The 24,453-nt window shown below is 44.3% G+C and overlaps 1 protein-coding gene and 1 long non-coding RNA gene across 7 annotated transcripts in view; one reads left to right on the forward strand and one right to left on the reverse strand.

Annotated features, from left to right (window-relative positions):
• LOC122237214 overlaps positions 1-12,980 on the forward strand; it is a 48,932-nt gene extending 35,952 nt beyond the window's left edge. Inside the window, exon 3 of the long non-coding RNA XR_006215492.1 lies at positions 12,470-12,980. This is a non-coding gene — a long non-coding RNA (uncharacterized LOC122237214). The remainder of the gene's footprint in view (positions 1-12,469) is intronic.
• DLGAP4 (DLG associated protein 4) overlaps positions 9,268-24,453 on the reverse strand; it is an 85,018-nt gene continuing 69,832 nt past the window's right edge. For all 6 annotated transcript variants that reach the window (XM_042980464.1, XM_042980459.1, XM_042980460.1 and 3 more), the window contains 3 exons: positions 12,929-13,020; positions 11,873-12,028; positions 9,268-11,093 (listed from right to left, as the gene is read on the reverse strand). In XM_042980464.1, coding sequence (XP_042836398.1) covers positions 10,875-11,093; positions 11,873-12,028; positions 12,929-13,020 — 467 coding nt within the window. In that variant the 3' untranslated portion in view covers positions 9,268-10,874. The remainder of the gene's footprint in view (positions 11,094-11,872; positions 12,029-12,928; positions 13,021-24,453) is intronic.

Raw genomic sequence — 24,453 nt, forward strand, 5'->3', positions numbered from 1 at the left:
GGCCCCGCTGCCCGGCCCATTCCCGTGGGAGGGCTTCCTTCCACCAAACCAAGTATGGCTTTTTTCCCAGTCTGAAAAAGAGGCGTATCAGATGGTCCCAACATCCTCACATGAAAAGGTCACCAGTCAGGCTCCGCTGGTGTGGGGGCTTCACCTAGGGATTAGGACTGCAACGGAACAGCCCACCTCAGCCACATCACTCCCCTTTCAGGCTGTCCTCAGTTTCCTGTAAAATAGGAGGGTGGTGATGAAGATTCAGTGAAAAGAGTGGCAAAAAAGAGCCAGGTAGCATCCTGGGAGCCAGCGATAAGGGCAGGGGCTGGGGGAGCATGGGTGCCTCCTCAAAGCCTCAGGGCAGCAGCACCCCTTACCCACTCTTGTTGGCCTTAGTGAAAGGATGGCATCTGAGAGGACAGACCCATCCCCTCCCCCATGGTGCATCATGTCCTGCCCATCATTCTGACCCCTGAAGGAACACCCTCCCCACCTGGACTCCAGCCCAGCTTTTTCTGCCCCCCATCCTTTTTAAATGTTTTATTTATGGGGCTCCTGGGTGACATAGTCGGTTAAGCGTCCGACTTTGGCTCAGGTCGTGATCTCGTGGTCTATGAGTTCGAGCCCCACATCGGGCTCTGTGCTGACAGCTCAGAGCCTGGAGCCTGTTTCGGATTCTGTGTCTCCCTCTCGCTCTGCCCCTCCCCTGCTCACGCTGTGTCTCTCTCTCTCACAAAAATAAATGAACATTAAATGTTTTATTTACTTTCAAAAGAAAGCACAAGCAGGGGAGTGGCAGAAAGAGAGAGAGGGAGACACAGAATCGGAAGCGGGCTCCAGGCTCTGAGCTGTCAGCACAGAGCCCGATGTGGGGCTCAAACCCATAAACCGTGAAATCACGACCTGAGCTGAAGTTGGATGGTCAACTGGCTGAGCCACCCAGGCGCCCCTCTCTTGGCCCTATTTTAAACCAACAGAGACATTCCTGGGAACCTTCCAACACCTAGTTACTTATTCTGTAAATATTAACTGACACCTTATTACCTGCCAGGCACTGTGCTGGGTGCTAGGGAAATAGCAGTGAACTAAAGTAATCACACTGAGGAGACATCTGTTCTTGTGGAGTGAACGAGTAGCTGCTATATACATGACCTGGAGAGAGAAATGAGTTCCCTGAAGGAGAATAAAGCAGAGGGACAGGAGAGAGAAAGAAACAGGCAGGAAGGGGGGATACCTCCTGGGAAGTGACATTTGGGCCAACTTGCAGCGGTAACAGAGTGAACCATACCCAGTGAGTGTTGGAGACAGGTAGGGGGATTTTGCCCAGCTCTGGTCTAGCAGCAGCCAAAGGCAAGTGTGAGTGTGAAGAGGGGGTGGGGAGTGAGGGGTGGGAGATGAGGTCTGAGAAGCAGTGGGGACCTAGACCTAGCCTGGGGCTCCTTGTAGGCCACCATGAGACATCAGAGTTCTGAGCAGAAGGGTGACATGATCTGGCTTATGTTTTAACTGAATCCCTCTGGGTGAGACCAGTGAGGAGCTTTTCAGCGAGATGATGTGCTCAGACTAGCATGGTAGCTGGGGAGAAGGGGTGGGGTTCTGGAGATTTTTGAAGTTGCATCCGATAGGATTTACACATGGATTGGAATGTATGTGGAAGAGTCAAAGATGACTCCCAAGGGTTTTGGTTTGAGCTGCAGGAGAGGGAGCTGCCACTTAATCAGACGGGTTGGCTATGGAAGGAGCAGGTTTGGGAAGAGAGGAGAGTTTTGTTTTGGATCTCTTAACTTTTTTAAACTATTAACTTTGAAATGATTTCAGATTTAGAATAAAGTCATAAGAACTATACAAAGAGGTCAGCCAGACTCTCCAATTGTTAATATTTGTCTTTATAATACTCTTTTCTGTGTGTGTGTATGTGTGTCCCTGCCCTCTGCTAGCATCATTTGAGAGTAACTTGCACGCACCATGCCCTTTTACCTGGAGATACTTCAGTGAGTATCTCCTAAAAAGGAGATTCTTTTCCATATCCATAGCACATTTATCAACATCAGGAAAATTTTAACAGTGATTCAATACTGTTATCTGATTTACAATCCATAGTCAAGTTTTGTCAATGATCCCAGCAATGTCCTACCCGGAAATTTTTTTTCTGGTCCAGGAGCCAATCCAGTCTGTGTGTGTTTGTGTGTGTGTGTGTGTGTGTGTGTGTGTGTGTGTGTGTGTGTGTGTGTTAAAAATAAATAAATAAAAATAACCATTTTAACCGTTTGAAAATGTATAGTTGAGTGGCATTAAGTATAATCACACTGTTGTGCAAGTTTCACCACCATCCATCCAGAATGCTTTCATCCTCCCCACCTGAGATTCCACACCCATTAAACGCTGACTCCCTATTCTCTTCCCTCAGCCGCTGGGCACCCACCATTCTATTTTCTGTCTCTGCATTTGACTATTTTAGGTGCCTCATGTAAGTGGAATCATTCAGTATTTGTCCTTTTGTGACTGGCTCATTTCTCTTAGCATAGTGTCTTCAGTTTTCATCCATCTTATAGCATCTGTCAGAATTTTCTTCCTTTTTAAGGCTGAATAATATTCCATTGCATAGAGAGACCACATTTTTCTTTTCCATTCATCTTTATGGGCATTTGGGTTATTTATACTTTTTGCCCATCATGAATAGTGCTGCTGTGAACATTGGTGCACATATTTGTGTGTGTGTGTGTGTGTGTGTGTGTGTGTGTGTGTGTGTGTGTGTTTTCACTTTTTTGGATCTATATCTGAGAGTGGAATTGCTGGGTTGATAACTATGTTTACATTTTGAGGGACTGTTTTCAACAAGGTCACACCATTTCACATACCCCTGTTTCCCCACCACCTCACCAATACTTGTCTTCCAGCCATCCTGGTGGGTGTGAAGTGGTAGCTCATTGTGGTTTTGATTAGCATTTCCCTGATGACATGCTGTGTTGAGCATCTTTTCATGTGCTTATTGGACATTTGTATATCTTCTTTGGAGAAATGGTTATTCAGATATTTTGCTCATAAATCTGGTTGTTTGCTTTTTGTTGTTGGGTTGCAAAGGTCCTTTATATATTCTGGCTATCACACCCTTAGCAGATATATGACTTGTAAATGTATTTTCCTATTCTGTGGGTTATCTTTTCATTTTCTTGATATTTTCAAAAAGCACAAATGTTATTAACTTTGAGAAGTTTATCTGTTGTTTTTTTTTTCTTTGGTTTCTTGTGCCTTTGGCATTCTAGCCAAGAAACCATTGCTGAATCCAAGGTCATGAGGGTTTATACCTGTGTGCTTTATTCTAAGCATTTTATGGTGTTCACTCTTAAGTTTAGGTCTCTAATCCACTTGGAGTGTATTTTGTGTGTGGGGTGAGGTAACGGTGCAACTTTGTTCATTTGCATTTGGCTGTCCAATTGTTCTAGCATGCCTTGTTAAGATTGTTCTTTCCCCATTGAAGTTCTTGGCACCCTTGTTGAAAATCAGTTCCTTAAATGTGTGTGTTTCTCTCTGGACTCTAAATTCTATTTCATTGATAGATTTGTCTGTCCTTCTGCCAGCACCACACAATCTTGATTTCTATAGTTTTGTAGTAAGTTTTGAAATCAGGAAATGTGTCATACAGCTTTGTTCTTCCTTTTCAAGATTGTTTTGGCTTTTTAGATTCTCTTGCATTTTCATATGAATTTTAAGATCGGCTTATCAATTTCTGCATAAAAGGTAGGGGGGGTGGTTGCTAAAAATTGTTGAATTTGTATTACCAGTACCATAATGGAGTATTACCACCTTAATATGAAGTCTTCAGATCCATGAATGTGAAATGTCTTTTCCTTTATTTAGATCTTTCAGAATTTCTCTTCATGATGTTGTGTAGTTTTCACTGTACAAGGGTTATGCTTTTTCTGTTCAACTTTATCCTAAGTATTTTATTATTTTTGATGGTGTTGTAGATGGAATTGTTTCCTTAAGTTTATTTTTAGAGTGTTCCCTGTACTTGGACTGTTTACAACACTTTTGACACCTAATGTGTGGGTATTTTCTCTATACCAACCAATTCTCCAGTTTTCTGGACACCAACTGGGTGTTCAACAATTCAGTTCAATTTTAACTCTGACTACCTGGAGTTAGTGTCAGACTCCATAGGTTTAAGGGCTCAATCCCACAAGATTGCTGTCATATCTGATGCCATATGCAAATATTAGGTCTCCAGGTTACCCACATTTCTGTCTGATTAGCTATAAACTGGGGGTTCCTGCATCCTCCCACAAGGATAAATAATTTGCTAGAATTCACAGAACTCAGGAAAACTTACTGTTACTGGCTTACTGTAAAGGATACAATTCAGGAACAACCAAATGGCAGGAGGTACATACAGCAAGGTGGGGGTGGGGAAAGCTTCCACACCCTCTCCAGGCATGCCATTGTCCCAGCCAACCCAAGCTCTCCAAACCCTGTTGTGTAGGGGTTTTGTTGGAGGCTTCCTTACACAGGCATGATTAAATCATTGGTTGTTGATTGACTCAATCTCCATCCCTTCTTCCCTCCCTGGAGGTTGGGGAAGTGAGGTTGAAAGTCCAAGTCCTCTAATCATGCCCTGGTCTCCCTGTCAGTCAGACCCTACCTTGAAGCTTCCTAGGGGTCCCCAACCACCAGTCTTCTAATTAGCATGAGAAGACCCTTCATCATCTCAGAGATTCCCAAGGGTTTTAGGAGCTATGTGCCAGGAAACAGGGACAAATACTGAATATCTGTTTTTTATTGTATCTTAGTAGAAATACAGTTGGTTTTTGTGTATTGATCTTATTTCCAGGAACATGGCTGAACTCATTTATGAGTTCTTTTATGGATGCTTTAGGATTTCCTATATGAAACATTATGTTATCTGCAAATAGAGATAGTGCAGCTTCTTTCTTCCCAATCCAGATGCCATTCATTCATTAGTTAATTCATCCTTTTGCCTAATTGCCCTGGTTGGGGGCAACATTGCCCTCCTCTACAGTGTTGAACAGAAGAAGAAGTAAAGTGGGTGTCCTTGTCTTGTTCTTGATCTTAGGAGAAAAGCTCAGTCTTTCACCATTAAATATGATGTGAGCTGTGGATTTTTCTTGGATGCCCTTTATCAGCTTGGAGAAGTTCAGTTCTGGCTTTTTGTATCATGAAAGGGTGTTGGGTTTTGTCAAGTGCTTTTTATGCATCTTTTGAGATGTCTTTCATCTCTTTCAATGTGGGACTGTTCTTACCTTTTGCTTTTCATGACATTAACATTTTTGGAGAGTCCAGGCCAGTTACTTGGTGCTCCCTTATGATTAGCTTCAAGTTATGGATTTTTGACAGGAATATCACAGAAATGATGTTATGCCCTTCTCAGTGTGTCTTATCAGGAGATGTATGATGTTAATTTTTCCCCTCATTGGCAATAAGTTTGGCCATCTAGCTAAGGTAGTGTCTGCCAGCTTTCTTCATCAGAAAGTTACCATTTTTCCCTTTTGTAATCAGTATGTTCATTAATAAGTAATTTGTGGGGTGCTCATTGGAGAACGAATATTCTATTCCTCATCAAACTGTCACCCATGACTTTTAACACCCACTGGTGATTCAGTTATTGTTATGATGGTTGCTGAGTGGCAACTTTCTGACCCTTCTTACTCCGTTTACTAGTTGGTGGACATGTTCATTTTGATAGCACCTGTTAGACATCACAGTGGAGATGTGAGTGGGAAGTGTGGAGTTCAAGGAAACGTACAGGTTGCAGATTCAGATGTGGGAGTTGTCAGTCTATAGAAAGTTGAAGGCATTAGCATCTGAGGACCCCCAAGGGCCTAGGTTTCCTGTTAAGGTTTGGGTGCTGCAGACATGTTCCAGAGACAAACCCTGATGCTGGCTGGGTCACTAGGGTACCATGGCCCCCTGGAGGCTGGGACAGGGGACCCCTGTCTCATGGGAAGCTGGGTTCTGTGGAAGGAAATGTTCCTGCTCCATTCAAAGTTGGTGAAAGCCCTACTACTTAACCTGGCATTCAAGGCCCCTGCCCGAGCTGCAGCAGCCTCACACTTTTGCCTCTGTGCTTATTGTGCCTTTCTTTGCCACAGCTTGGAGAACTCCTCCTCATCCTTCAAAGCCCAGCTCAAATTATTATCTTCTCTGTGAAGTCCCACCTCTCCTTCCCCCAACAAGGGGGGAAAATATTTAGGAAGTAATAGTTCTTGAAGCTCCCCTCTGTGTTAGGCACTGGGGCTGGTGAAAAAACTCGATTCCTGCCCTCGGGGAGCCTACTGTCTGCTGGTAGAGACAGATATTCACTTAAAATCATATGGCTGGAAGTATCACATCAGTGACAGAAACAAAGAAGGAAAAGTGAAGTGGCTCTTGTGCTCCAAGTCTAGAGCAGGGGTTTTGCATCAACCTGGCCTGGCCCGGGTACTGTGGGAGGGTTTCCCTGAGGAACTGCCAACTGGCCTGAGGGCTGAGAAAGGAGTAAGTGTTCACTGCATTTGTGGAGAGCCATGGCTGTCCCTGCAAGGCCTGAGGTGAGGCTGGAGGACAGAGCTCAGGATGGGATCTCATGGGAGGTGCAGCTGGAAAGGGGGGCAGGGGCCTCTGAGGCCAAGGCGAAGGGGCTGGATTTTCTCCTGCTGGCACTGGGCAGGCTGCAAAGGCTTCTGAGCAGAGAGGGTGACTTCTGGAGCTAGTGGAGGCAGGATTTTTATAAAGTTCCTCTGGCTGCCTTAAGGAGGGGCAGTAGGAACCACAGTGAGTTTTCAGATCAGCCAGGTTCCGAAGCTCAGGAGACACAACTTCATTCTACATTTCTCTTAGAAACTCCACTCTGGTGATGGTCGTAGGAATGTTTCTCAATTGGTCTGAGGATCCTCACCAGCACTTACCTGTGCTGGTGTCCACATGGTTCCTGGCTGGCAGGCCACTGGTGGCAATGGCTTTGTCCTGCTGTCCTGGCCATAAGACCTCTGAACCCAGTGCTGCCCCAGGCTGCAGCTGGGCATTCCCTTCTGCTCTCAGGCCACTGGTAGGGAATACACAAGGCTTGGGAACTCACGACCCTGGCAGAGTAGGGAGTCCGGAAGGGGATCTGTGGCCCTAAGTGTGGTTCTCAGGGACCCAGAGTCGGTGCACAGGCTCCCTGCTCCCTCTGCCTCTTCCCCAGCACCATCCCACAGTCTGCAGTCCCTTGATCCTTTCTGTTCCCTCAAGGACGGGGCTTTGGAAATGCAGAGGCTGAGGACTCATTCCCAGCTTCTCTGGGAAGCTGCTGTTGGTCTTTCCCTAAAGTGACAGATGATTCCGTGATGGAAGCACAGAGAATGGGATATCATCGTAGCCATATTCTTGTTCAGACCATTTAATCTGAACCCAGTCATGAGAACATATAAATTCAGATCATGCAACAATCTACAAGTTACTTGGACACGTAAAAGACGTCAGTGTCGTGAAAAACAAAAAAGTAGGGAAACTGTTTCTGATTCAGATTCCTCTGACTTAAGAGTCATGATAACTGAAAGCAGTGAATAATCCTTAAGTGGATCCTGGGTGGGTACAAAGGAAGAGGCATAGACGACATTATTGGGGCATTTGGAGTGTGGCTGTGCTTTGGTATTAATGTCTGGGCCCTGGGCAGTCTCCTGGGTAAGGAGGGGTGCACGTGGACCACTCCTTTGTTAAATTAGAGAGTAACGATGGTATTTTGTGGTTGTGCAGGAATGTCCTTATTCTCAGGAGTTGCCTGGTGTGTTTGGGGGTAAAGTATGGTGTATGCAACTTACTTTCAAACGGCTCCAGGGGAGGGGGGGAATGTTTGTATGTACCTGTGAGGGATGATGCAAATACGGCAAAAGTTGACTGGGTGTTTGTTATACAATTCTTTCAACTGGTTGGGGGGTCCCCCACTGTGGTGACAGCAGGGCTGGGAGTGGAGGCCCAGATTCTGCACCCCAGGTGCTTCCCTCTCGCTGTGCTCTGCTATAGGGAGTGCAGGATCCCTGCCAGAGACCCTGATCCAACCCTTAAGGCCTCTCCCCTGCTGTAGCAGAAACACTCAGGCCCTGAGGGTAAAGGTCCATGCTCGTCCTCTCAGGCCTGTCAGGAGTAGAGCTGGGCTGCTAGCTGGACAGTGGCCCTCAAGTCCAGCCTGGCCACCTCTTGTGTTCGCTCACCTCTGAATGTCTGACTCAGTGCCCAGGGCAACCTGAAACCTCTTCACTTACCCTTCTAGTCACCCCCCAGCCGGGTCTCAGAACAGTGTAGGGCCAGGGAGGCTCCAGCCCCAGGATGTCATGAGAGCCACCCACAGTCAGCAGGTGCTCAGCCACCACTAACAGGATCCAGAGATGAGGGCATGCTGCTCTGAGTGCAGGGGTCTGGCCCACAGGGTGGGATGAGTTCTGGAAGGGCCCCACAGAGGCAGCCTGAACAAAGCTCCTGGGAAGGCAGTTCTGTGCATCCAGAGCCAGGGGTCACTGCCTCTTAGCTGGGTGGGGCCAAGTGAGGAGGCCAGGTGTCTGAAGCTCAGCTTGGCCCAAGAACTTCCTAAAAGGCATGTTCTTACTACTGGGCGTTGGTGCTGAACGTTGTTCTGCCCAGAAGGCACTTTCCCCAGGTTCGACATCCCCCAAAGCAAGTGAATAGCCACTGTCCTCCTGGGCTCTATCAGAGTGCTCCTGCCCAGTTTGGTGGCGCTGTCACAGCTTCCCACAGCCTCCTGGCCTTGCTTTTCTGCCACCTGTTGGAGACTTGAACTCACATGGGATTTGTTCAGTCTGTCTCTCCCCAACTAGAGCATGAATTCTGTGACTGACTGCCAGGCCCTGGCCTGGGAGAGCAGGTGCTCAGGAAGTGCGATCAGTGCCTGTAACTGTCAGGGGTAGGTAGCGGCTGGGGGTGCCACGCACCCCGTCCTGGGAGCTGTGCGAGCCGAGCTGGGACTGTGTTGTGGGTGAGGGCAGCCCATCGTGGCTCTCACGTAGAAACTATGAGTTAAAGTACTTGTTTCTTACAGGAAGCAGGTTAAAGTAGATGCTGTGCATTTTTCAGGTGAGGGAATGGAGAGCTGTTTTCTTGCCCAGGGCCATGACCTGGGTTGTGCTAGAGTTGGAATTATGGTTTACGCTCAGGTCCGCCTGTCTCTGAGAGTTGCCATGTGGAAGGGGGCCTGGCTCAGTCTCTTCGGGAGTTCGGGAGTCCACTTCACCCACCTCACCCCAACCTGGCCCATCCCGCTGCAAGAACACCATGAGCCCTTGGTACACGTTACCTCATTTATTCTCACAACATGCCTGTGAGGTAGGGAGGGGCAGGGACTGTCCCCATTTTACAGAGGAGGAAGTTGAGGCACACAGAGGTCAAGTGACTTGCCCAAGGTCACAGACGGCGGCCAAGCTGGAATGGGGCCCCAGAGCAGGCCCTCAGTTCACCCGGGGCCCCTGCAGCAAGTGCCAGACACGAGGACGTCTCTAATGCCAGCTCTGTCTCCATGGTAGAGAGCAGCCCTCCTCGTGCACTGAGCTCGCTGAGGGCTGGGCCTCCCCCTCGCCCTGCCTGCCCCCAACCCTGCAGGCCCGGGCCATTGCAGCTCAGGGCTCATGACACCCTGGGAGTGGGGCTGGGGGGCAGGGAGAGAGAAGGAATATTGGGGTAAAAAAAACAAAAAAAACAAAAAACAAAACCCCAGAAAACTCAAGAGGCTGGGCAGATGGGCCCACGGCAGGGGGCAGGTGGGAGACCAAAAAAAGGCCGCTTACACACAAGGTATATATTTTTACACACACTTGTACACACACCTAGATATAGTACATGTAAAAATATATGCTATTCACACACCCGCCTCCTGCCAGGTGCCCCGAGAGCCAGCGGCGGCGCTGGTGGGCATGGGTGAGCAGAGGGGCGTTTGTTAAATATACACTCTAAGGTCTATGTGCATATGTACACATACGTACAGACGCAGCCGCCCGCCCCTCAGGTACTGTACACAGGCTTGGCCAGGGACAGACAGCCCCTGGAAAATGGGGTTCCTCTCTCGAGCGTCCCCTGCAAGTCACTCTGAATCAAACATTTTACTGAAGGAACAGGGGGTTGGTGAGAAGAAAAAGGCGGGAGTCTGGAGCGTGGTAACTGTGGCTTTTATCTCATTTTTTTCCCAAAGACTTCAACCCTCCTCCCCTTCTCGGAGAGGCGAGGACCCCTGTCCCCCTTGCCTGGGGCTGGCTGCTTCTGCTGTGGGGAGCCTGTACCTGCGTGTGCACGTGAGTGTGTGTGAGCACTTGGGCAGGGGTGCGTATCCACCTCTGTCCTCTGGGCTCTCAACCACAGACAGGGCTGAGAACCAGCAAGCCGACAGCTAGGACGGTGACCCCTGTGTGGGCTCTGAAGGGAAAAGAGAAAAACGTAAGAATGAAAACTGCAAGGTCAGAGCAGGGTGGCTGGAGGAGAAGGAAGGACATGGCAGGGGCCCCAGGCTGTCCTCGGACTGTCCTCGTCTTGTAAACAAGCTAGTGCGAGTCCCCGTTAGATAGAACAAGTAAAAAGACCGCAGTCCGGAGGCTGGGCCGGGAGTTGCCGAGGTCCGTCTACCTAGTCCACCGCGGCCAGCAAGAGGGGGAAAAACGTTTTATAGTTTCGTATTTTTGTTGACTTTCTTTTGTATGAAGTCTTCATAAACCTAAAGCTGGGAGGGACCCAAAAAAGCCAAATCGTGAGCCCTTGTATGTGTCAATTTGAAAGTTGGCTCAGGGTCTCTGGACAGAATAACCATCCTAAAGGTTGAGAAAATTGTGTTCCATTCACATTTAGTTTGTGTTTTTTGTTTTTGTTTTTTTAATGACTTAAAATTGTTTGCTTCCCGCTTCCTGGTCTCAGAGTCGGGTCTGGGCCTCAGGGACGTAAATCTCGATGCTGTCCGCACTCTCTGTGGCTGAGTTCTGCCGCACAGAAGCCGCCCGCTTGGCCGCCAGGAGTCTCTTGCGGGCCTCCTGACGCTGCTTGTCCCCGGCATCGGAGGCCTTGTCGCGGCTCACTGCCGGCTTGGATTTAGCTGGCTTCTTTGGGACTGGAGGGGGTGGTTTCTTCTCTTCCTTTAGTGAGACAGTGAGGAGGGAAGAAAAATAAAATAAAGGTGCACCTTTTGTGTGGCGCTACCACCCGCTATATTGCCGGCAGTTGGAGTCTCCACCCTAGCCTCCCCACATCGGGCACAAGCAACACACATTTGGAATCAGAAAGCCACAAGAAGCAATGATAGTGGGAATAGCACAAGGCATAGGAGCAGAAAGCAAGCTTAGAATCCTACAGTGTTCTGGCAGGAAGGGATGGAGAGATCACCTGTTCCCACCCTTGCATTGAACCATTGACAGCCTGAGTCACATGGCTGGAGATGGGCTTTAAGTTTAGAGCCTCTGACTCCCAGGCCACATTTCACATGCTTTTCTATGGATCAGAACTCACAAGGGCCACAGTCCAATAACCACAGGGGTCACTGGGTGCCACAGTTTTACAGAAGGAAGCCTGTGCCTCCGGGAAGAGGCTGGCCCCAGGAGGACTGTTTTTCTGCCTCCAAAGTTCCAACAGCCACATCTATGCTAGCGCTCTGGGCTGTGGCACGTGTCTCTTAGGAGCCCCATTTCTTAACATGCAGGGTGGGATGGCATGCTTCAGGGGGCGGCTTCCACTACACAGAGCGAGCGGCATGCTGGACGAGAGCCGAGCATGGACCCCGCGCACTGATGGACGTGAGCCCCCAGCTCAAAGACGACACACGGAGAAGGGAGCCAAGCAGCACTGACCGATGTGGGCAGCGTTATTGCCGACCAGGAATTTGTCCCTGGACTTCCCCTCCGCACTGCTCCATGCTCACCTTCCTCTTCTCGGGGGTTTCCACCAGCTGCCAGCTGTTGGCCTTGAGGTGGTAGAGTTCATCAAACTTCATGCTGATGTCCTCGATGGACAGCTGTAGCAGGTCCCAGAACCCTGCCAGGTCCTGGGCTGTTGGACGCGGGTTGGCTTCAGGGTTCTGTGGGGGAGGTGGGGATCAGTGGGGCAAACGAGGCAGAGGCCTGTCCTGCACCCCACCCCAAGTACCCCACCCCTGCCAGCCCTGGTTAGGGTCTCTTGAGGCCTAGTCGTGCTCTGTTCTCACGGTCAGTATCTATATGAGGGAAGGAAGCCATTTCCTGCTCACTGCCAGATCTGATGGTGCAGATCTTTGAGAGAAAGAGTCCCATCATGAGAGCAGGCCCGGCACATACATGGGACTGAGGCCTCCGTGTTCCCAATGTGTGCCGGGCAGAAAACTGTTCTGTAAAAGAAGAAGTTCCTGGCCCTGGTCTTACAGTGAGGCAGGGAGACGTCAGGATCACTGCCAGGTGGGTATGATTACAGAATCCGTGGGGTTCTCTGGGGACATATTCCTCATGGTGATTGCTCCAGCCAAGTAAGCCCCAAACCCTTGCAGGTCCGGAGACAAACACTCGCCACTGTCCTCCAGCCCTAGGAGCACACCACCCCTGGCCGTCTGGAGAGGCTTCCACAGGAAAAGCTACCCTCCTGAGAGAGAAGATTGAAAGAAAAAGCAAACCACCAAGCCTCGTGGTGGTATGTCTTTAGTTCTTACCCATCTTCTTAGAGGATGTTTAATATAAATAAATCAATGCTAAGAGATTTTTAAGTTTCATGTGGCTCTTTTCACAGAGGGTTCACTTTTCTATTTCAAGAAGTAGTAGAAATTTGGAAGGACCATCCCTGGCCCTTCCCTTGTGCTGGGCACGGACACTTGTCACCAGCACCTTCTCCATATTAGGGAGGAGGTCAGAGGCTTGGGGGTAGAGGAGGAGGGGGGGCTAATCCAGCTGGACAGCTGGCGGGCAGCCGGTGGCTGGCAGCCCTGCAGTGGAGGAGGAAGAACCACACTCACCAGGTTTTGCTCACAGAGGCCCCGGAACTGCTGGAATTTCTGGGACATCAGTAGCTGGGCACTGCCCACAGCACTGAGGACTTTCCCTAAAACTGAGAAAGAGAAGGTGGAGAAAGACTGAGCAGAGCACAGGGGTTGCTGGGGTAGAAGGCAGGATCAGGGTTGTTGCTCTTACTCCCCTCCCCACCACCTTAGGATATCAGTCATCATTTGGTGAATGCCATCTGGTCTTCATTTTATTCACACATGAAGCTCTCATGGCAAAAAAATGCAAGCAATACAGATAAAGCGAACCCCATCCCCTAGTTCCTAAGGATATTTTATGGCAATAAATTTGAAAACTGAGTTTAAATGGAAAAAATTTCCAGGAAAACATAAATTATCACAGAATCAAGAAACAGAAAATCTTATTACACCAAAGCTGTTTTTAAAAAACTGAATAAGTTAAAAGTCTTCCCAGAAAAACGAACCAAGCTAAACTATGTAGTTTTGCAGGTGTCATTTTACAAAACCTTCAAGGAACAGATAATCCTGGTGTTATATATTCAGACTGTTCCAGAGAGTAAATAAACACAGGAAACGACACCGCTAATTTCAGGAGCCCTAAGAACAGACAGGACATGCCAAAAATAGACTGCTTTTGTTCTGAACATAAAGGTAAAAGTCTTGAATAAAATATAAGCAAATAGAATCTTAACAGGAGAGTTAACCAGGACGTGTTCAGCCCAGGAATATAAGATTGATCTTTTAGTGTGACTTCTAGTTTTAAAGTTGTGGCACAGGGGAGCCTGGATGGCTCAGTTGGTTAAGCGTCTGACTCATGATTTCAGCTCAGGTTCGTGAGTTTGAGCCTCGCACCGGGCTCTCTACTGACAGTGCAGAGCCTGCTTGGGATTCTTTCCCCTCCCTCCCCTACTCACTCTGTCTCTGAAAATAAACTTAAAAAAAAAAAAAAGTAAAAAAAATAAAGTTGTGGCCTAAAGAGAGCACTACTTCCCAACCCCCGCAGAATCACTGCAATGCAAAACAGAGTAAAGAGCAAACAGAAATCCAGCAGCGCTGGGTGTGAAGTAGGCTGCCTGCCCCACCTGTGATAGTAGCCCCAGGAGGAGGGCTGTAAGGATTCCAAGTCTAGATAAAGATGGCAGTTTTGAGAAGCCAGTAATCTCTTATTTGAAATTTAAAAAGGGGGTATGGACTGCGGCAAGAGCTTTTCCGAACCTGGTCCAGCACCAAGGGGTGGGGGGCTCTGCACTGTAAGCAGTTCGGTCACTGCCAGGGGAGAAGACAAGGCTGAAGATGGCACCCATCCCTGTGCCTTCGGAGCTCCTGCTGGTGTGGTCCCTCTCCCACGGTGATCTACTTACAGGAGCTCATTACGGAAGAATTTTGCCTCATTAGGAAAGCAGTGATTTAAAAGGAGCTGAACAGATATAGGAACAGCAAATGGCACATGAACATTCACCAGAAAGTTCTTGCTAGAAAACGATGAAAAGCTTGACATTTATCCATTGATATGTAAACCGGTAGCTGAAGGCAGGGATGGAGGTGCTCTGAAAAGAGATATAAGACAATGGAAGGAGATAAAACCTGAGGTCTGGACTAGTGCAAGAGAAAAATCAGGCCATCACAGAAACAAGGACCACTTGGGAAGCAGCACAAAGAATAAACCCTGCTGCCAGCCAGTCAGGACTAGGAGAGGGAACAGGAGCCAAAGGCTCCTGGTGCGAAACACTCAAACTGCTTGATGACAAAACGAGATGTCTTTTTAAATGAATAGCTAAGCTGCTGGGAATAAACTGAGCCACTCCCACCTCCCACTCAAGGCAGGTGGTAGAGACGTTTGGTCTACAGTAGAGTAGGAATAAAAGGGAAAGATTCTCCGGAGAATTCCCAAGCATAAGACTGCACTTGGGTACTTCATTTTCTAAGAAATAAAAGAAGCAACTAAATATGAAAAAGAAGAGACTATTTACAAAGTGACTAAGAGCCATGGAAAAGAATGAGGGCCACAGTGTACATCTGTTAGCTATGCCAGAAGGGAGCAGACGGAATGGAAGAGAAGACACATTCAAAGAGATTGTCATTTAGGATTTTCCAGAAATGGCTACTGACACCTGACAGAGTCAGGAAGCCAAATGAATCCCAAGCAAATTCACATTTATAGTAAAATGGAAGACATGGGGGGGGGGGGGAGGGGGGGGGAAGCAGCCAAAGGAATCTTTCTGCTAAAGAAATGAATTAAACAGCAAATTTCTTGACTATAACAATGGAAAATTATTGACTGAGTTTCTCTGGGTGCAGAAATTCTGTCATTCCAGAATGAGTGTGGATGGGAAAGAACAGTCTCTTCCACAGAGTGCTGGGAGAACTATCCACAAGCAAAAGAATGAAGCTGGACCCTTAAGAATGAATCTAAAAGCTAAACTATAAAACTCTTAGATAAAAACAGCATATCTTCATGACCTTGGATTGGGAAGTAGTTTAAGACACCAAAAGCACAGGCAACAAAAGATAAATTTGGCTTCACTAAAACTAAAAACTTTTATGCATCAAAGGATGCCATGAAGAAAGTGTGATGACAACCCAAAGAATGGGCAAATTACTTGCAAATTACATATCTAACAAAGTGCTAATATCCAGACAACATAAAGAACTCCTACAACTCAACAAAAAAGTAATCCAATTAAAAAGGAGCAAGACCTTGAATAGACAGTGTATCTTTCTCCAAAGATACACAAATGGTCACTAGCATCCTCAACATCATCAGTTATTAGGGAACTGCAAACCAAAACCGTAAGATACCACGATTATAAAACAAAAAACCAAAACCAAAACCCCGAAAAAACAAATGTTGGCAAAGATGTGGGGAGACTGGAACCCTTGTGCATTGCTGGTAGGAATGTGAACCATCGCAGCTGCTGTGGTCTGGCTGTTTCTCAGAAAGTTAAACATCGAATTACCATATAACTAAAAAATCCCACTCGTAGGTATGTACCCCAAAGAACTGAAAACAGCCTTAAACAGATACCTGTATGCCAGTATTCACACAGCATTATTCACAGTAGTCAGAGGTGGAAGCAACCCAAGTAGATGAATGGATACTATGGTATATTTGTACAATGGAATATTAGCCATAAAAAGGAATGAAGTTCTGATATATAAACCTCATGTTTAAAGACAAACAAAAAGGGGCATGTGGGTGGCCCAGTTATTTGAGCGTTCGACTTGGTTTCGGCTCAGGTCATGATCTCTGCACTGACTGGTGTGGAGCTTGCCTGGGATCCTCTCTCTCCCTCTCTGCACCTCCCCTGCTTGCTTCCCTCCCTCTCTCTCTCTCAAAACAAATAAAATAGGGACACCTGGCTGACTCAGTTGGTGGACCATGTGATCCTTGATGTTGAGGTTGTGAGTTCAAGTCCCACAATGAGCACTGAGTTTACTTAAAAAACAAAAACATAAATGTCTAAGTAACCCACTGGTCAAAGAAATCGCAGTGGAAGTTGGAATATTACATATCCTAACTTGTTAGATATGGCTAACGTACTTAAAGGGAAATCCGTAGGCTTCAAAACAGATTTTTTAAAAGGACTGGGGAAAAAAATGAGTTAAATATCCAATTTAAGACATTAATGAAGGAATAATACAATGAACCCAAAGAGAGGAGAAATTTAATAAAATAATAAGCTAACATATAATAAAGGCTTAATAAAATGAGCAAACCCTGCCAGATTGATCAAAATAAGAAGGAGATAGGTACAAATAAGAAGATCAGGAATGGAAAAAGAACTATATAATATAACCTAATAGAATAGATACATATTTTTAAAAAAGATTTTATTTTTAAGTAATCTCTAAACCCCAACATGGGGCTTGAACTCACAAGCCCAAGATCAAGAGTTGCACACTTTACCAACTGACCCAGCCAGCGGCCCCCGGAAAAAATATTTTTAAACAGTTCTACAAAACAATGAAATAAAAGATAATTTTGTTCTTAAAGCATATGAATAGACAAATATCTAAAACTTATTTTATGAAGCTAAATAACCTTTGCACTAAAACTGGGCAAGCATAGAAAGGAAAATGACCAGCCAACTTTTCATGAACAAAGGCAAAATTATTAAGTCAGATATTAACAAATCAAGTCCAACAATGTACTAAAATGATAATATATCATTATTCAGCTTAGTTTATTCCGGTAATACAGACTGACCCAACATTAGAAAATTCTAATGACTTCTGATTCTGGCCATGAAAAACCAGTTAGTAGCAGACAAACTGAACCCTCCCACCAAGAACAAGTGAAAAAAACGACGTAAAATACAAAAAACAAAAAACAAAACCCAGAAAATCTCAAGGCTTTAAAAAATTACCAAAGCAACCATAATCCGAGAGGTTAAGATCGCCCCAGTGAGAAGGGAAACAATATTCAGGCAACTCTGGTATCAAAATACTGCTTGCACCCTAAGGCATCTCCCAATTTATAAGCAGCACGAAGCTGAGAAGCTAAGAAGCCAAGAAGCCAAGCAGAAAGTGGAGGTTATGAGGCTGAGAAGCCGAGCAGAGCCTGAAGCAGTTTCATGAGGATAGGAAGATCAAAGCTGGAATTCAGAACTACCAAGGCAGACAAGACCTGAGGTCAAGGAAGGTGCATGAAGCTAGTACACAATGCTTCCAGCAATCTTAAGGTGTAAGAGAGACAAAAACTGGAGTTCAGGGTTTGCCAAGAAGGAGTGGCTTGAACATACCACAGGCTCTCTCTGGGATTCCCTGGAGAGTGCACACTAGAATGGGGATAAGTACAAATAGACTGTCTCAAAACACCTAGCTCTGAAACAGTTCAACTGGGTTAAGTTGGTTTGGCTTTACTCTGCCTTCAAGAAGCAAAAGTAAATCCTTTCTGGAAGAACAGAAAATCATCCTGAGCCAAGTTGTTTTCATATACAGTTTCTGGCACTGCCACCCCATAGCAGAGAAAGGACCAAATGCATACCAAAAGAGAAAACAGAAAAAAGAAAAAGACCTCCAGGGGATGTACATACTGGAGTTATTGGACAAGGGCTTTTCAATAACTAAATGTGTCCAAGGAAATATGTGACAAGATGAAGAACTTTGGCAGAGAACCAGAACCTATCACAAAGAATCAAATGGAAATTCTAGAATTAAGAAATACAGTAACTGAAATTAGGACTGCAAATAGGTGGGTTTAATAGATTAGTTACAGCTAAACTATAATCCAGCAGGAAGTATCCAGACTGAGGCCCTGAGGAGGAAAATGGAAAATACAGAAAAGAGAATGAAGAAACCTAAAACATGGCAGTCTAATGGATGTGTAACTGGCACTCACAGGACAGAAGAAATAAAATGAAACAGAAATTTGAGGAAATAATGGTCAAGACTTTTCCGAAACCAATGCAAGTTTTGAAAGCCGAAGATTCAAGAAACCCTATAAATACCAAGCTGGACAGACCACAAAGAAAACCACACCTAGGTGTCACAGTAAAACTGATAAAACTCCCAACATAAGGAGAAAATCTTAAAGGCAGACAGGAGAAAACAAAGGATTCTTCAAAGGAGTAGCAGGAAGACTGATAGATGACTAATAGAAAGGCTGGGAACCACGACAAAATCAGAGACAAAAAGTACTGAAAGAAGATCAATACCAACCTACAATTCTTAGCAAAAATACTATTCAAAAAAAGGGGGACAATACATTTTAAGACAAATATTGCATTAAAATAAATACTGAGCAGAGTTCTTTGGGCTTTTGCTTTAGTTCTTTAGGAAGGAAAATGACCCTCCTAAGCAGAAGCACAGAAATAAAGCAGTGAAAGGGTCTGCTAAATAAATATTCATCGTAATGTTGATTGTATAAAACAGAAACAAAGTCTTGCAGCAGTCAGACTATATATAGAACTATTATACTTCACAGCAATATTACATAAGTCAGGAAGGGAATAAAAGTGTTCTAAGGTCCTTGTATCATCTGTGAAGTGGTAAAGGTACTAATTAAGAGTAGTCTTTACAAAGTCAAGGATGCAGGTTGTAATCTTTAGAGAACTAAAAGAATAACAGACTAACATAAGAAAAGCGGAACTACTTAGTTAATCCAAAAAAAGTCAAGAAAGGAGAAAAATCTCTATAAAATTTACCACATTACTAAATTAAGAAAGCGTATTTAGATATGATCATCTAAATATAGCAGAGGCACCTGGGTGGCTCAGTCGGTTAAGTGTCCGGCTCTTGATTTCTGCTAAAGTCATGATCTCACAGTTCACAAGTTTGAGCCCCACGTTGGAATGTGTGCTGACAGCACGGAGCCTGCTTGGGATTCTCTCTCTCTCTCCCTCTTTCTCTGCCACTCCCCTACTTGTGCTTACTCTCTCTCAAAATAAAACTTTAGAAATAAAAGATATAGTAAAAAAATTCCATTAAATTCAACAATTTTCTTAAACCAGAAAAAGAGTATTTACAGCAAACCTATGGTAAACATCATACTCAATGGTACAATGTGAAAAAGCAATTCCTTTTTTTGTTTTCTTTGAGTAGTCTCCATGCCCAACATGGGGCTTGAACTCAACACCCTGAGAGATCAAGAGCTGCATGCTCTAATAGATGGAGCCAGTCAAGAGCCCCTGAAAAAGGAATTCCTTATTTAAAATAATAAAAACATAACAAGGTTTCTAGATAAAAGATCACTATAAAGGTCAAGAGCATTTCATTAACAATAAAAAATACAGCTTATGTCCCTGCAAAATGAAAATACGAATCTAACAAATCTTATGTAGGAAATACAAAATCTAATTGAAAACATTAAAGACCTATATAAATGGAGACACATAATCATGTTCTTGGATAGCAAAGACTTCATAAAGATGTCAATTTTCCCCCAAATTGATCTACATATTTAATGTAATTGCAATCAAAATCTCAACCTGGAATTTGAAAAGCTGATTCTAAAATTTATATGGGAGAGCAGAGAGCCTAGATTAGCCAACACACTCTTGAAGAATGGGAGCTTTTCCTTCCAGTGATCAAGATTCCTTGTACAGTTACAACAATGAAGAAAGTATGATTTGGGCCTAGAAATAATAGAATAGAAAGCTCAGAAACAGATCAACACATATGGGAAACCTGAAGTTTGTCAGAGCTGTACTGCATATTAACAGGATAAGGACATTTTATTTATTTTATTTTTAAAAAGCGTTTATTTATTTTGAGAGAGAGAGAGAGTGTGTGGGCAGTGAGGAGAGGCAGAGAGAGGGAGAGGGAGAGCGAGAGAGAGGAGAGAGAGAATCCAAAGCAGGCTTTGCTGTCAGCATGGAGCCCTCCCTACTCAGGGCTCTCAAACCATAAGATCATGTCCTGAGCCAAAATGAAGAGTTGGTTGCTTAACCAACTGAGCCACCCAGGTGCCCCTGGACAAACATTTTGATATATTATTATCCAAACAAAAAATTAACATAGAGTCTCATCTCACTCCAAGCAGACAAATCCATTCCAAGGGATCAAGGACTTAAATGGGGACAGGAAAAACTGTTACAAGAAAACAGTAAAATATCTTTTTTGGGTTGCCTGGCTGGCTTAGTAAGTGGAACATGTGACTCTTGATCTCGGGGTTGTGAGTACAAGCCCCACGTTTGGTGTAACGATTACTTAAAAAAAAATACACACACACACACATATACACACGTGTGTATGTGTGTGTGTGTGTGTGTGTGTGTGTGTGTGTGTGTGTGTGTATTGGGGCAGCTGGGTGGCCAGTCAGTTAAGTGTTTGACTTTTGATATTGGCTCAGGTCATGATCTCATGGTTGTGAGATTGAGCACCAAGTCAGGCTCTGTGCTGAGCATAGAGCCTGCTTCAGATTCTCTCTCTCCTCCTCTTTACGCCCCTCCCCTCCCCTCAAATAAATTTAACAACTTCATTCATTCATTCATTCATTCATTCATTCATTTAAAGTGTTTATTTAAGCAATCTCTATACCCAACATGGGGCTGGAACTCCTGAGATCAAGAGTTGCATGCTCCACCGACTGAGCCAGCTGGGCACCCCAAGAAAACAGTAAAATGTTTTTTTGACTTTTGGGGAAGAATGGATTTCTTAAGATACCAAAAAGCACAAACCATAAAAGAAAAGAGTAACAAATTTACATTAAAATTAATATCTGTTTACTTAGAAGATACCATAAAGAAAGTGAAAAGACAGGTCACAAACTGGGAGACGATATCTACCAAATATAAAACTGACAAAAGTTCCAGAATCCAGATACATAAATATCACCTATGAGGCAGTAAGAAAAAGACAACTTAATAGGAAAACAGGGAAAAAATGTGAGCAGGAATTTCATAGATGAGGACACCATGAATGATTAATATGTGGAAAGATGCTCAATGCCATTAGTAACCAATGAAATGCAAATTATAACCACTATTTGATTGATATTTGTAGACTGAAAATAACCTCATATACTAAATGTAAGCAAAGATGTAGAGCACTGGGTACTTCAACACAGTGCTGAGGAAATAATAAATTGGTATAATCACTTTGGAATATAATTTAGCACTTCTTGTAAATCTGAACACATGTGTACGCTATGAACCAAGGGTACTTGGTATACTTGGCATACGGGTACATCCAGTATATATCCTAGAGAACTCTTGTTTATGTATACCGAGAGACATGGTCAAAACTGTTCCTAATAATCCATAGCTTACTTCATACTTAATAGTATAAGACTGAATAATTTCACACTAAGATCAGGAATGAGACAAAAACAAGGGTGCCCCACTCTTGCCATTTGTATTCAACTTTATATTGAAGCCAGGGCCATTAGGCCATAAACAAAAATAAAAGAAACCAGATTGGAAAGAAATAAAACTATCCCTATTTTCAGATGAAATTATCCTGTATATAAGAAATCCTAAGGAATCCCCCCCAACATTTAGTAAGGTTGTAGCATACAAGATCAATATAAAAAAAATCTATTGTATTTGTATACGTTAATAAGATAAACAATCTGAAAAGTTAAGAAAACAATACAATAGCGTCAAAAGAATAAAAGGAATATGTGTAGCAAGAGTTATTTAAGATTTGTATACTGAGACCTACAAAATATTATGGAAAGAAAGTTTTAAAAACCTAAGTAAATGATAAGATATCCCACGTTCATGGATGGGAGGACTTAATATTCAGATGGCAATACTCCCCAAATTGAATTGCAGATTTAACACAATTCCTATCAAAATAAAATCCCAGCTGTTTTTGCAGAAATTGACAAGCTGACCCTAAAATTCATGGAAATGCAAGATCAAAGTACATACTTTGAAAGAACTTCCATTGGTGAGAACCTGAGAGTGGACCATAAACTTCTTTTATTTGTATTTTTATTTGAAGAACAAAGTTGGAAGACTCACACTTCCCAATTTCAAAACTTATTTCACAGCTATAGTAATCATGACAGTGTGGTACTGGCATAAGTATACACATGTGCATCAGTGCAATGGGATAGAAGTGAGAATTTGGGTATAAATTCTTACCTTTATGGTCAGTTGATTTTTGACAAGGGTGGCGAGAACCATTCAATGAGGAAAGAACAGTCTAACAAATGGTACTAGGACAACTGGATATCCAAATGTCAAAGATTGAAAGTAAACCCATACACCTCACACTATACTCAAAACTTAACTCACAGACATAAATGTAATGGCTAAAACTATAAAACTCTTACAAGGAAATAGAAGTAAATCTTCATGACTCTGGATTGGGTAATGGTTTCTTTCTTTCTTTTTTTTTTTTAAGTTTATTTATTTGAGGGGGGAGGGGGGAGGGGGGGAGAGAGAGAGAGAGAGAGAGAGGGAGAGAGAGAACACACAAGTTGGGGAGGGGTAGAGAGAGAGAGAGAGGAAGGGATAGAATCCCAAGCAAACTCTGCACCAACATGGGTCTTGAACTCACAAATCAAACTCACAAACCGTGAGATCATGACCTGAGCCAAAACCAAGAGTTGGATGTTTAACAGACTGAGCCACCCAGGCACCCCTAGGCAATGGTTTCTTAGACCTAACACCAAAATCACAAACTACCAAAGAAAAAAAGTAACTGGACTTCACTAAAATTAAACTTTTGAGTTTCAAAGAATACCTAACAGCCAAAACGTACAGAAAACTGACAAATGGTAAGAAAAATATAGCCATAGAATGGAATTTTACTCCGCAATTAAAAGGAACAAAATACTGGGGTGCCTGGGGCACTCGGTCAAGCATCCAACTTTGGCTCAGGTCATGATCTCACAGTTTGTGGGTTTGAGCCTTGAGTTGGGCTTTGTGCAGACAGCCAGGAGCCTGCTTCATATTCTGTCTCCCTCCCGCTCTGCCCCTCCCCTGCTCGTGCTCTCTTTTTCAAAAATAAACATTTAAAAAAAAGGAACAAAATACTAATTCATATTACAACATGGATAAACCTCAAAAATATGCAAAATGAAAGAAGCCAGACACCAAAGACCACATATAATTTGTGTGATTCCATTTATATGAAATGTCTAGAATAGGCATAGAGAAGAAAGCAGATTAGTGTTTGTCTAGGTCTGGGGTGGGGAGGGGCGGGGGGAGGAATGATGGCTAAATGGGTACAAGGTTTCTTTTTGGCGATGAAATGCTCTAAAATTAGGTATCAGTGACGGTTGCACACCTCTGTGAATATACTAAAAACTACTGAATTGTATAATTTTTTAATGTTTGTTTATTTTTGAGAGAGAGACAGTACGAGTGGGGGAGGGGCAGAAAGAGAGAGAGAGAGAGAGAGATCCAGAATGTTGTCAGCACAGAGTCTGATGCAGGGTCCGAACTCATGGAACCCGAAATCATGGCCTGAGCCGAAGATAGGAGAGAGAGAATCCCAAGCAGGCTCCATGCTGTCAGTGTAGAGCCCCATGCAGGGGCTTGATCTCATGAACCCTGAGATCATGACCTGAGCCAAAATGGAGTCGGCAGCTTAACTGACTGAGCCACCCAGGCACCCCTACTATCTCAGACATTCTTGAACTCGAGTGATATAAATAGTCTTGTTCAAACCATTTTGTTTTTCTTTTTAAATGTTCTGTAAGCAAACCTAATACCAATTAATACAGCCTAAATACTAGGAAAGAGAAGCAGGAGAGGGGTGTGTTAATCCAAAAGAAGGCCAGAGAAGAGAGAAATAAAAAGAAACCTCAAAAAAGTAGAATAAATCCACAATATAACATGATAGGAATAACCCAATCATATAGAAATCCCATTGTAAATGGACTACATTTTCTACTTCTGAAATTAACAAACAACAAAACTCAAAATCCAGACATATGCTGATTATAGGAGACATGATTATGATTGTAAGGTCAGTGAAAGAAAGGTTCAAGTAAAAGCACGGAAAGAGGTGTTACACCAGACAGGCCCTAACCAAAGGAAAGCTGTATAGCAATACAATACAGAAGACCTTAAGGCAAAACGCGATATACACCTAGAAAAAGAGTGGATCCCTAACCCTTC

The sequence above is a fragment of the Panthera tigris genome, chromosome A3 (assembly GCF_018350195.1).
Source record: "Panthera tigris isolate Pti1 chromosome A3, P.tigris_Pti1_mat1.1, whole genome shotgun sequence".
Lineage (NCBI taxonomy): Eukaryota > Metazoa > Chordata > Mammalia > Carnivora > Felidae > Panthera > Panthera tigris.